This window comes from Chrysochloris asiatica, unplaced genomic scaffold, assembly GCF_000296735.1.
Source record: "Chrysochloris asiatica unplaced genomic scaffold, ChrAsi1.0 scaffold00002, whole genome shotgun sequence".
Lineage (NCBI taxonomy): Eukaryota > Metazoa > Chordata > Mammalia > Afrosoricida > Chrysochloridae > Chrysochloris > Chrysochloris asiatica.
The window spans coordinates 20,697,441-20,711,572 of record NW_006408520.1 but is presented as its reverse complement, the minus strand read 5'-3'; the positions used below and the strand labels follow the sequence as shown (position 1 = coordinate 20,711,572).

At 37.0% G+C, this 14,132-nt stretch overlaps 1 protein-coding gene across 1 annotated transcript; it reads left to right on the top strand.

The window, feature by feature from the left end:
• The first annotated feature begins 376 nt into the window (after positions 1 to 376).
• On the top strand, positions 377 to 13,317 carry LOC102815111 (chromosome unknown open reading frame, human C1orf146). Its single transcript, XM_006831054.1, has 6 exons — positions 377 to 483; positions 1,195 to 1,234; positions 8,289 to 8,382; positions 11,143 to 11,311; positions 11,707 to 11,785; positions 13,198 to 13,317. The coding sequence occupies exons 1-6, from the start codon at positions 377 to 379 to the stop codon at positions 13,315 to 13,317; spliced, it is 609 nt and encodes a 202-aa protein (XP_006831118.1).
• The last annotated feature ends 815 nt before the right edge of the window (positions 13,318 to 14,132 follow it).

Below are 14,132 nucleotides of genomic sequence, written 5' to 3'. Positions count from 1 at the left end.
ATTTTCTTCAGCTTCAGTTTGAATTTGCATATGAGTAATTGATGGTCTGTTCCACAGTCTGCCCCTGGCCTTGTTTTGACTGATGATATGGAGCTTATCCATCATCTCTTTCCACAGATGTAGTCAATTTGATTTCTATGTATTCCATATGGTGAGGTCCACGTGTATCGTTATCTCTTATCTGTCTAAAGAAGGTATTTGAAATGAGCAAATCATTGGTTTTGCAGAATTGTATCATATGTTCTCCAGCATCATTTCTATCACCAAGGCTATATTTTCCAACTGCTGATCCTTTCTCTTTGCTCCCAAGCTTTGCATTCCAATCACCAATAATGATCAATGTAATGTATATCAGCTGATATTGACTGTTATCCAAATGGCGGTATCTTATAGGGTACAGTTGTACGTTGGCTATATGTCCGTATTTCCTGTGTCTTCTTGGGTAACAGAGGTAGAAAAAGAGTCCTCCCCGCCTCCCCCAAGGTAAAAGGGGAACCAAAAACAAAAACAACAACAACAAAAACCCCCAAAAAATATTTGGCATTAAAATTTAAGGTCCACCCTTCTCCCCCCCCCACAAAAAAAATCCCCATTGCAAAATATGAGTAAGACTTTAACACACCCTATTTTCTTCTTCTTGCATTCATAGCTGCCTGAGAAATTTCAGGATGTTACCATTACTCTTTATGACATTAACTCAAGATTTAATTTTTGACGTCTTTCCTTTTTTGTCTGTCTCTCCTTTCCTTAAGTGTGTTGAGGCATTTCTACTAGTGAAAAACATTCCAGGGCAGGCCAGAGCCATTTTAAGCTCTTCCTATTGACTCTTCCCCTTCTTGGAATCTGGTCCCAGTGATCTTTGCTGAGCAGATCTGTGTGCATGTGTAGTAGGACCCTCTGGGGGTTGAAAGGTATCCACTAGCTCAAGCACCCCTACTAATCACCAGAGTGGAGGTACACAAACAGAGAAAAATGAACAGGAAGAAAAAAAGCTAATACCTCTATCTCATACGATCAGTTAGATCTCTGCTGTGGGAGTGCGCCGCTGATCCTTCACATGCTCCATTACACCTAACATGGCTGCTCTGGGACCCACTGGCAGCCACAGATCAGAAAACACCACCTTTGTTTCTGCTGCTACAAATCCCTCTAGCAATAAACCTTTGATGCTTCAAAACATTCTTTTATATGTAGTTCAGAATTCCAGGATCGTCCCCTGAACCTGCTTCATCTGGTATGCTGTGTTATTACTGGTGGAGGTGTGTACACTTCTTCTCTCTAATTCTCCATCAAGTACTGCCCCTCTTTTATTATTTATTTACTTTTAAATGTTGCCTCTTTCAGCATTCTTACATAAAAATTTTATTGTGTGTCTCTATTTTAGTATTCTTAGAAGATAGTTGAGTCAAAGAAAGATGTATGTACATTTTAAGGCTTTTGATATTATGCTATAAAATTATCCTCCAGAAAGTGACAATTTACATGACGCTGTAGGGTAAGTACTGGACTTGTTTATCCAGTTTAATTTCCCTAGTGAGAAAATATATATGTAGTATAAACTAGCAAGCCAGCAAATATTTTGATAAAATGATACTTGAAATTATCAAGTGTGAGAAATAGACCCTCTTATATATTACTGTAAGGAGCTCTGGTAGCGTAGTGGTTACAAATCGGGCTGCGAACCTTAAGGTCAGCGGTTCGAAACTACCAGCCACTCCATGGGAAAAAGATGAGGCTTTCTACTCCCGTAAGGATTTACACCCTCGGAAACCCTGTACAGGGTGGCTATGGGTCGGAACCGACTCGATGGCACTTAACAACAACAACATATGTTACTGTCATTGTTGTTAACCACAAGGTGGTGCTTCAAACTCTCCAGCCCTTCCTCAGAAACCCTATACTGGGCCACTGTGAGTCAAAGCTGACTTGATGGCACTTAACAACAGTCTGCATCATAAAGCTACCTCTTATTTTTTTGGATTTTAGTGGGAATTCTTCCAGTGTTTTATTTTGTTTAATACTGTTGTTGCTGTTAGTTGCTGGCAAGTCAACAACAACCCACAGCAACCTTATGTCTAACAGCAGTGCCATCTTCACATTCTGTGATATGTTTGATACCATTGTTGCAGCCACTGTGTCAGTTCATCTCATTTTCATTGACCCTCTGCTTTACCAAATTTGATTTCCTTTTCTAGCGAGATTGGTTTTTCATGGTGGTGTGTCCAGTAAGCAAGATGAAGTCTTGACATCCTGAATTCTAAGGAGATGTATGTCCTCCAAGATGGATTTGTTATTCATCTGAAATTCAAATTTAAATTGGGTTGTCTGTATTATTATTAGCTAAATATGCAACCCTAACCCTAAAGCATCTATTGTACATAATGAATTAATTTATCTCCTGTCCATCTAGAATAATGCTAGTTATAGAAGTGAGAAAATAGTCATACTCAAATAATTTTCTTGGTTTGGTAGTTTACCAAAAGAACTTTGACTGAGAAATGCTGTTCTAGGGAGTACAAGGTGTTTAGGAGCACTAGTAATTCAGGTTCACCAAAAATAAGATTTCAAGGATTTCCTCTTAGTTTGAAGTTGGGTTGCAGTTCTTATGAGAGCTGTTCTACTTTTCAGAAGCTTTCTTCAGCATCTCACCTACCTCTTTCTGAACTGGTAGATGCCCTCAGTAGGGAAATAGCCTAAATGTTTACAGTGCTCCTATCTTCTGACTTCTGTATAGATTCTGGTTATGATTATTCACTATTCTGCTAGTTCTTGGATGCATTCAAGTAGATTTTAAAAAAAAGAAAGCTAAAAGAAAAAAGGTCGCTTTTCTGATTATCTTCAGCTGGAGGGTTGGTCTAAATCACCTAAATGGCTGTCGCTGGTAGCAATATATACTTTTAAACCAGAAGAAGAAAACCCATGGGGGAGAACCATAGTTGAACTGTAGTTCAAGATCTGAGTGGAGTAAAATAGTCTTTTGGAAGGAAAGAAAGCTTATTTTATACATAATTCCAGGTTAAGTACTTAGAATATTCATGTTTGGAGGCAAAATTATAAAAATCAATCTACCTAAGAAATTTTTATCTACCTTGGAGACTAACAAACCTAAATTTTAACAACTTAGTAAACAATATTAACCACTTAATAGTTTCGTGTATTGAACCATATGATCTAATTGTTTTGATGGAATATAAAATGGTATAATTTTTGAGATGGTTAGTATTTAAACCAAAAGTCATATTGTTGCTGTCTTCTTACATATTTTTTTACTCACTAAGGCTTAAGATATATTTTAAGTATACTAAAGTAACTGTGATATAAACAGATGAATTGTTGAACTAATTGTCTCCTGTGTGGTATTCTATATCTGGCACTCATTTCTGTCAACCATCTAAAGAACACACCACCACATACCTTCTAATTGTGCACAGTGAATTTCAGAACCCATATCCAAGTTGTTGTTGGTTTTATTTATTTATTTATTTTTGCATTTTTCTTTTTAGGAAATTTTTAACAAACAATTTTTGATAAAGGAAATGATAAATTGCTACAATTTGATGAGCTTCACCTATACTCAGGGGAGGTAGTAACTCTAAATACCAACTGAGAGGAAAGGAGTCTTCACATCAAATACCAATCCTATCCCCTCTGTACATAGGGTAAATAGGATGAACAACTTAAGATATTGGCTACCTAAAATGAGGGAGTGATGGAGACATGAAGTGACTGGCTTACAAGGTTTCAAGAGGAAGTTTAGTTTAAGAGTGTGCAGAGGAAGAAAGCATCCCCAATGAATAATTTTCATCTTGTCTAGATGGGTCTGGTTAAAAGAAATGGGGACTCATGAAAAGAGGGAGCACCTGAGGACTCTAGATTTATGGAAAGAGAGGGACTGAGAACTGGCAGCCAGAAGGCAGGCTTACAGAATGTACCCATTGGTGGTTTAAATTATTATATATGCCTGAGTGTTAAAAAAACAAACTAACTAAAATGAATAGAGAGAAATACTGTCAACTGTTAACTGATAGTACATGAGAGGATTATAATGGTTGTAATGAAACAAAGTATATGATTTGTTGAATGTAATAATAAAAAAAAACCTGATGATCTGCCCTGTAAACTTTCACTCAATTCACACACAAAAAAAAATAAAAAAAAAAAGAGGGAAGGCAGGAGGGGAGCAAAAAATGAATACTGTTAGCAGATGGTGCATGGAGGGAATTGTAATTGTTGCATTTTGTTGAATGTAAAACTAATTATGTACCCTGTAAACCTTCACTCAATTCACAATAAAAGCTTAAAAAAAAAAAAAAAGCATGGAGATAAGATTCTTATAATTCAATAATGAGTAATAGTTATCATGACTAATTGTGACTGTCACAATTGTAAAGGTAGAAGTTTTGTAACCAAAACAGTCCAGAAACAAAGGACCCTAGGACCATCAAGGGAGAAGAAGAGCACAAACAGAATTGGGGACCTTATCCAGAGAAGCAGAGACACCAAAGATGGAGGCAGATATGGGGACATGGAGAGAGGGAACAGATGAGGACTCCAGAAGAGAGAGTTTAAGAGGGAAGAGAGGGTTTAAGAGCTGGCCGCCAAGAGGCACACATTCAGAATGTGCCCTTTGGTGTTGTAAATTATTATATATGCCTGAGTGTTTAAAAAAAAAAGAGCTAAAGTGAATAGAGAAAAATACTGTCATCTGATGGTACATGGAGGGGATTATAATCATTGTAATGAAACAAGGTGTATGATTTGTTGAATGTAAAAAGGATGATCTGCCCTATAAACTTTAACTCAATTTGCAATAAAAACTTAAAAAAATTTTTTTTTAACAAATGTTTTTTGAGATTATTCCTGGGTAACTGAAATTATGTATGTATGCCTTTTGCTTCATTGATTTTTATTTTCTTTCAAAATATTTGTATTGCTCATATATTATTTTTATATTTTAAAGCTTTTATTGTGACTGAGTGTAAGTTTACTGGGCAGATAATCAGTTTTACACTTAATAAATCATCTTTTGTTTTATTGCAATGATTACAATCCCCTCCATGTACCATCAGTCAACAGTATTTACCTGTATTCCCTCCTTTTTTTCCTTTTTGATGTACACATACAAAACAGAAAATACATATTCATTTAAATGTCCAAAGGTCACACTTAACAAGCCAGCCTCTTGCCCACAGGCACAGTTTTTCTCAGTCCATGGGCCTAGAGTTCTCAGCTACTCATCTCTCTATGCCATCTCCTCTGCCACTGTCTCTGCTGTTGCTACTTTTCTGATTAGGATCTTGCTCCACTCCTGCTCTTCCCTCTTGCTGGTCCTAGGGTCCACTGTTCTTGAAATGGAAGAGTAACTACTCACCACTTTTAGTTACACATCTTCTACATTTACAGTTGTGACCATCAGAATTAGTCTTGATAACAATTGAATCATAAAATCCTATCCCCATCCTCCCCTATCTCCTTTCACCAGACCTATCTGGAAAAGAGGGAAATTATTTAGTAGATTCTAACTTACTCCCTCCTCGATCTGAAATGAAGCACCCTTATGAAAGCTTGTAAGCCAGCCACTTCATACCTTTATGGCATCCCTCCCCTTTTTTGATAGCCAGTGTTTAAATTGTCTTATGTATTGCCTTCCCCCTTGTATACTGCCCTCCCTGTCATTTGAGCTATCATGTGTCTCACCCCTAACTTATGGATTACTGACCCCTTCCTTCCCACATCTGGTAACCATCAAATAATTTTTCTTTAGATTGGAAAACTTTTCTTTAACTTTTAGAATAATGGTCATATGCAATATTTGTCCTGTTGTGACTAATTTCACTCAGCATAATGTCCTCCATGTTTAGCCATTTTGTGAAGTGTTTTGCAGCTTCATCGTTATTCTTCAAGGTAGCGTAATATTCCATTGTGTATATGTACCAAAGTTTGTTTATCCATTCTTCTATTGATGGGCACTTAGTCTCTCTCCATTTTTTTTACTATTGTGAATACATTGTGCTGTGATGAACATTGGTGTGCACATATCTACTTGTGTTCTGACTTGTATTTCCTGTGGATATATACCAAGAAGAAGAATTGCTGGATCATAAGGTATTTCTGTTTCCAACTTTCTGAGAAAGTGCCGTGCCATTTTACAGAGTGGTTGGACCATTTTACATTCCCACCAGCAATGTAGGAGTGCCCCAGTCTCCATACCTTCATCAGCATCTGTCCTCTGTATTTTTGAACTTCACTGTTACTGGTGGTGTGAAATGTTATCTCATTGTTGTTTTGATTTGCTTCTCTCTAATGGCTAATGGGAGTTCTGGTGTGGCGCCGTGGGATAATGCCATTTGAACCACAAGGTTGGCTGTTCCAACTCACCAGCTGCTCCTTGGAAACCCTATGCAGGTTCACTATGGGTCGGAACTGACTCGATGGCATTTAACAACAACAAATGGCTAATGGGAGTCCTGGTGTGGTGCTGTGGGTTAATGCAGTGGACTGCAAAGTCAGTTTGAACCACAAGGTTGGCAGTTCAAACTCACTAGCTGCTCTTTGGAAATTCTATGTAGGATCGCTATCAGTTGAACTGACTTGACGGCACTTAAAAACAACAATGGCTAATGATTGTGAACATTTCTTCCTGTTTGTTGGATGTCTGAATGTCTAAGTGTCTGTTCATGTCCTTTGCCCATTTTTAAATTGGGTTAGTTTTTCTTGTAGATGCGTTGTAATTTCCTATACATTTTAGAGATGAGTCCCTTGTCTGATGTCATTGCAAAAAATTTCCCAGTCTGTGGGCTTCCTTTTTTATACTTTTGGTGAAATCTTTTGATGCACATAAGTTTCTAATTTTTAGTATGTTCCAGTCATCTATTTTGTCTTATCTTTTTATATGTTTTTTTGCATGTTTGATAGTCTCTGTATGCTATGTATTAGGGCCCTTAAGTTTGTTCTTGTTTTTCCATTGATGATCTTTATAGTTCTGGAATTTACAATTAGGTCTTTAATCCATGTTGAGCTAGTTTTTTAATATGGTGAGAGATATGGGTCTTGTTTCATTCTTTTGAAAATCAATTTCCAATTTTGCCTGCACCAGTTGTTAAAGAGACTATCTCTTCCATATTTGTCAAAGATCAGTTGTCTGTATGTGGATGAATTTACTTCTGGGTTCTCAATTCTGTTCCATTGATCTATGTATATATTTTTCATTGTACCAATACCAGACTTTGTTGAACACTGTGGCTGCATAGTAAAATTTGAAATTAGAGGCCTCCAACTTTATTTTTCTTAAGCAGTGCTTTACTTATCTGAGGCCTCTTTCTCTTCCATATAAAGTTTGTGATATTTTTTTCCATCTCTTTAAAGAATGTTGCTGGAATCTAGACTGGGATTGTGTTATAGCTATATATTGCTTTGGGTAGTATTGACATTTTCACAATGTTAAGTCTTCCTATCCATGAGTGTGGTATATAGTCAGTCTTCCATTTTTGTAAATCTTTTTTGGTTTCTTATATTAGTGTTTTGTAATTTTCTTTGCATAGGTCTTTTGTTTCACTGGTTAGATTTATTCCTAAATAGTTCATCCTTTGGGTGGCTATAGTAAATGGTATCACTTTCTCAATTACACTTTTCTTAAGTTAGTAAAATACATATGAAATTTGCTATTTTAATCATTTTTAGGTATACATTTCAGTGGCATTAATTACATGCACAATTTTGTATAACCATCACTAAATCTATTTCCAAATCAAAGTTGTTCTTTAAGAAGAAGTTTGCATTTGCTCTGGTTCTTGATTACTGTCAAATAACCCACACCCAAACTCACTACCATTGAGTTGATTCTGACTCACAGTGCCCTATATAGGGTTCCCAAGGCTGTAAATCTTTACAGGAGCACAAAGCCTCATTCTGTCTCCTGTGGAGAGCTGGTGGGCTTGAACTGCCAACCTTGAGGTTAACATTTCATTGTCTAACCCAGAGTTCCTCTAGGATTTCTTAGTTCTTTAATACTCTTAATTTCTGTCTCTCAATAACATAAATACTACACAACTCATTTCTGAATGTACGATGAATGTTTCAGTAGAACAAAATTATTTTTGCTCTTCTTTAAAAAACACTTTGTTTCTTCATAAGGAGTGGGCTGAGTTTCTTTCTTTCTTTTTTTTTTTGATGATCAAATCTTTAAAGTGATTATAGTTATAAGAGAAGCTTTTTTTTTACATACCATTTATTAATAAAAATTTTTAAAAGCATGTTTAAAATTTGTATTTCTGAAAATGTTTTTAAAGAGCAGTGAAATTGCAACTACCCTGGAAAACCAAAACCACAAGGTCCGGTATTCCAAATCAGTGGAAAATGGAGCAATTATATTTTCTCTATCTGGTACAGTATAATTTGCTATTTTTTATTTAGTTTCCTAATAAAATATGTGGTTATAAATTCTAGCAATTTTGTAATTCAGCAACGAACTTATAAACCTAGGTCTTTTGGTCAGTTTATATATATTATCCTTATTTAATGTTTCTAACAAACCTACCAATTCTTATTGCCATATTATAGGTAAGAAAACTTAGGTTCAGAGAGGTTATATAAATTGCTCAAATTCACTCAACTAATAGTTAATATTTGCTTTCTTCAGATTATATCTTCCCTGCATCTTTTAAGGAGCTACGTTGTTAAAGTGCCATCGCATCAGCTCTGTCTCACAGGTTTCAACTCATTAAGGAGCATGTAGAGGGTTTCTGAGGCTGGAAATCTATGAAGGCGCAGAAAGCCTTATCTTTCTCCTGTGGAACGACTGGTGTGCTCAAACCTTGTGGTTCGAAGTCCCGAGCTTAGGAGATACCATGCTCCCCTTAAAGAGTTATAGACAAAATCCCTATATAAAATCTAAGCCATCCTAATAGGACTTTTAGTGTTTGAGATCCCAGAAATCTGTTCAGAATATTTTATATAATAGTTTACATTTTGGTAGAAAGATTTCTCCAACAAGGAATAGCTGAAGGCTTGTTTGACTACCATTCTCGATTTATTTTAAAATAAATCCTCACCCATGGAGGACAGGTTTCAGATGAGTTTCCAGAAGAAGACAGACTAGGAAGAAGGAGTGACGAACTACTTCCGAATATTTAGTCACTGAAAACCTTATGAATAGCAGAGAAACACTGTCAGATATAGTGCCGGAAAACGAGCCCCTCAGGTTGGAAGGCACTCAAAAGGCGACTGAGGAAGAGCTGCCTTCTCAAAGTAGAGTTGACCATGATGACGCGAATGGAGTAAAGCCCGTGGGAGAAAAGCCTGCGGGACCTTCATTTACTGATGTGGCACAACTCAAAATGAAGAGAAACAGCTGTTAACATCCACTGAAAATCAGAACATGGAATGTATGAAGTATGAATCTGGGAAATTTGGAAGTTGTCAAAAATGAAATGGAACGCATAAATATTGATATCTTAGTCATTAGTGAGCTGAAATGGACTGGTGTTGGCCATTTTGAATCTGACAACCATATGGTTTACTATGCAGTTGTTCGAACAGAACAAGGGAATACTGAATGGTTTAAAATTAAAAAAGGTGTGTGACAAGGTTGTATTCTTTCACCATATTTATTCAACCTGTAAGCTGAGCAAATAATCTGAGAAGTTGGGTTCTATGAAGAAAAATGTGGCATTAGGATTGAAGGAAGACTCATTAACAACCTGCGATATGCAGATGATACAACCTTGCTTGCTGAAAGTGAAGAGGACTTAAAACATTTATTGATGAAGATCAAAGAGCACAGTTTTCAGTATGGTTTACGTTTCAATGTAAAGAAAACAAAAATCCTCACCACTGGACCAATAAACAACATTCTTATCAATGGAGAAAAGATGAAGTTGTCAAGGACTTCATTCTTCTTGGATCAACTATCAACACTCATGGAAGCAGCAGTCAAGAAATCAAATGACATATTGCATTAGGCAAATCTGCTGCACAAGACCTTTTTAAAGTGTTGAAGATCAAAGATGTGAGCTTGAGGACTAAGGTGCACCTGACCCAAGCCATGGTATTTTCAATTACCTCATCTGAATGAGAAAGCTGGACAGTGAATAAGGAAGACCATAGAAGAATTGATGCTTTTGAGTCATGGTGTTGGAGAATATTAAAAGTGCCATGGGCTGCCAAAAGAACCAATAGATCCGTTTTGGAAGAAGTGCAGCCAGAGTGCTCTTTGGAGGCCAAGGTGGTCAAACTTTGTCTCTCATACTTCGGATATATTGTCAGGAGGGACCAGTCACTGGAGAAGGATATCATGTTTGGTAAGGTGGAGGGTCAAAGAAAAAGAGGAAGACCCCCAACGAGATGCATTGGCCAAGTGGCAGCATTGATGGACTCAAGCCTGACAACAGTAGTGAGGTTGGCCCAGGTTTGGGCAGTGTTTCGTTCTGCTGTGCATAAGGTTGCTATGGGTCGGTACCGACTCAATGACACCTAACAACAACAACAACAACAACTCTATGGATTGTTTAGGAATCCTGGTACGGTGCCATAGGATAAGCCTTCGACCACAAGGTGGGTTTGAACTGCAAGGGTGGTGGTTCAAACTCACCATTCACTCCTTGGAAACCCTATGCAGAGTTGCTATGAGTCCAAACCCAGTAGCCAGCATGTAACAACAACAACAGATATTGTTTAAGGAGCCCTATTAGTGCGTGATTAAGCACCTGGCTGCTAACCAAAAAAGCCTGTGTTTGAACCCAGCAACCTGGGAAAAAGGTGCAACAGTCTGCTTCCATAAAGGTATTTGCTGTTGTGAAGTGAGTTAATTCCAACTCATAGAGATCCTGTGTAGGGTTTCCAAGGAGCAGCTTATGAGTTTGAACTGCTGACCTCATGGTTTGCAATCTAGTGCTGATTCTACAGTAGCACACCAGGAGTCTTTAAAGATTACAACCTTGGAAGCCCTATGGGGCAGTTGTACTCTGCATATAGGGTCACTATGAGTTGATACAAAAAAGACAGCAATGTGTTTGGGTTTCCAGGTGGTAGTTAAGGGCCTAGACACCTTTTATGTAATGGAATTTTTTATTTTGCTGAGGTTTACAAAATTTGATGTATATGACAGTGATATTTTGTCACAAATATTATGTTCAACTTCCCTAGGAGTTGCATTTTTATTGATGGATGCTAAAGAATGCCTTATGTCATCTGAAGAAGTATTTATAGCCAAAATTGTGAAGTTTATAAACATTCACCAAAATAGTTTTTTGGTTCTATCTGCTGCCCTCCATGGGCCTGAGGAGTGGAAACTGATGTTCAGAATTCAACAAAGGTATGGAAGATTATCACTTCAGACGTATATTTCTGAAATTATATTGCTTACTGCAGTTCGTAATTATTTTGGGCAGGTAGGTTTCATTTTGCTAAGAAGTAAACATAATAATACCCTGTTATATTTAATGGAGCACAGGCCATTTTATGAATAGTGTGACAACTTTTAGAGTTCATGATGATTTATGGAATTCTGAAAGACCTACGTAAGATAGAACACTTCTTAGTTAAGTATTTGCTATAGTGCTACCTCAAATCCTCTGTGGACTAAGGTAGGGCATGAAAGAATATACAAGTAACGAATAGAGATTTTTGTCTTGTTTCCACCTATGTAAGTAACTAAGAACACAGATGTTAAAGTGAGATGATGTACATAACCTATAAACTGTTTTTCAGATTTCTGGGCAATAATTTAAGAATACTTCCGGTACACAACACAGTAAACGCTATCAATCTTATGTGCACCATAGCGAAGGTGAGTCACCTGAAAAACATGGCACACTCATAGACTTCAAACAGATTTTTGATTTTGTGTTGCACACCTGTTTGAGCAGGGTTGATAAATATCCGTGCTTCTATTTAGAATTTGGTATTTCTGCATTGCAACTCTTTCCCTAGCCTGGATTCAGTCACTCATATATTCTTACTTCAGGTTGTTTTTAGGTGCCATCAAGTCAGCTCTGACCCACATAGACCCATGTTCAACAAAACAAAATATTGTCCAGTCCTGTGCCATCCTTAAAACCACTGCCACATTTCAGCCCATTGTTGCAGTCACTGACTTCAAGTATCACTGTCTTTGCATGACTCGTTATGGATCAAAAGACTTTTTGACCATACATACTTTTGTGTTAAGGAGCTCTGATAGCATAGTGGTTATGAGTTGGGCTGCTAACCTCAAGGTCAGCAGTTCGAAACTACCAGCTGTTCCATGGGAGAAAGATGAGGCTTTCTGTTCCCATAAAAATTTACAGGCTTGGAAACCCTATGCAAAGTCAGAACTGACTCCATAGCACATAACCATCATCACTACCACATTGTGTTGGCCATATCAATTTAAATTTTCCTTCAAATTCTAAACGATAAATATTGGTCATGAACTATCAGAGTGCAAACATACTACTTTATGGAATATTCTTCACCAGCTGTCCACTTTGCTTTCAAGCTTTCCTTCCTCTGAGTATGTCGAGCATCCCAGCCCCAAGGCAAAGTTGTTAAGTACCAGTAAGTCGGTTCCAACTCATAGTGACCTTTTATAGCAGGAGCAGGGAACCTTTTTTGTGCCAAAATTTGTAGCATCCTTTGCAGGCCATACAAATTATAAAATTAAAAATTAGCCTGGTATATTTGGTCAGTCATTTAATTAACTTACCCCTAATGGATTAGAATCAACTCGATGGCACTTCACAACAACGTGATGGCTGCAACTGCAATTGTCTTGGCAGGGCCTGACCAAATGATTTCACAGGCCTCATATGGCTCGCAGGCCACCAATTCTTCACCCCTGCTGTAGAGGGTCTCTAAGGAGTGGCTGATAGGTTTGAACCACCAACCTTGCAGTTAGTTAGCACTTCCCCTATAGCACCGTACCCAGACTCCCAGGCAGTGTTAAGTATTCTTTAGTTTTACACTGGGAGCTTACAATGGAACACATCTCCATTAAAGTAGTTTTTATGGCATCCTAATTTTGTCTGCAAGTGTAGAATTCCTTGAGAATACCATCAGGTGATTTCCTCTATATAATTCTAACACATTGTATAGGATTTGGCACGTAGAAAGTGATCAAGAGATATTTGTTGAATAAGCTGAAAGTATTTTTTATGTGACTCTATAAAAATACCTTACTGATTTTTATTAATAATGTTTAATATTTATATCTTCTTCCAGACTACCTCCAAACCATACATAGGTAGCATCTGCTACAGAATGATAACAGCTAAAGCTTACGTCATTGAGCAAAGTCCTGTTTGGAAAACACTTCAAAAGATAACACTGAGTAGTGATTAATTCAAATCAGAATACCAATTATAAATGCTCTTTTGGAAGAACATGAAAATAATTAGACTTGTTGAAATAAAATGTATGTAATCCAAAGTTATTTTAAGGAGTTTTATGCATAATTCCTCTAATAATGTTAAGAAAAACTTGGTACATACATACATTATAAAACCCAGGTGGAGATTCCTTTTTATTTTTTAATTGATTGAAAGTTTCCATGGCAAATCATTAGTTTTACATTCAACAAATCATATTTTGTTTCATTGCAATTATTACAAACTCCTCCATGTACTTACTATTAATTTACCAGTATTTAAGTACTCTACCACCTCCCCCCCTTTTAAAAAAGTTTTTATTGTGAATTGAGTGATAGTTTATATGGGAGAACATTGGTTTTACACTTTGTTTCATTGTAATGATTACAATCTCCACATGGAGATTCTTAATGATACAAAGTAACAAAGTAAACTGGGGGGACAGATATTTACTGGAAAATAAAAATAACAAAATTTTCTAATTAGCCCCTCAGACTAAAAGGAAAAGACTTTACAAAAAAAAGTTTTCCACAGGAACAGCATTTATTTCTAATGCTAATCTTTGCAAATGCTTCCACAATATAACTTCTGTTGGAGAGAGAGTGATGGGACCTTATTCCTTCAGACTCCTCTTGAGGTAGGAAAGGAGAAAGAAGCTCAGAGAAAGTCAGCTGGCCTGAACTTAACATATTCTTCTGTCTACACTCTTTCAGTGGTGTGATATCCAATTTGATGGGATGTTCTAAAACCTAACATGGCATCTAGTTGGAGCAGAAACTATATCCGCAT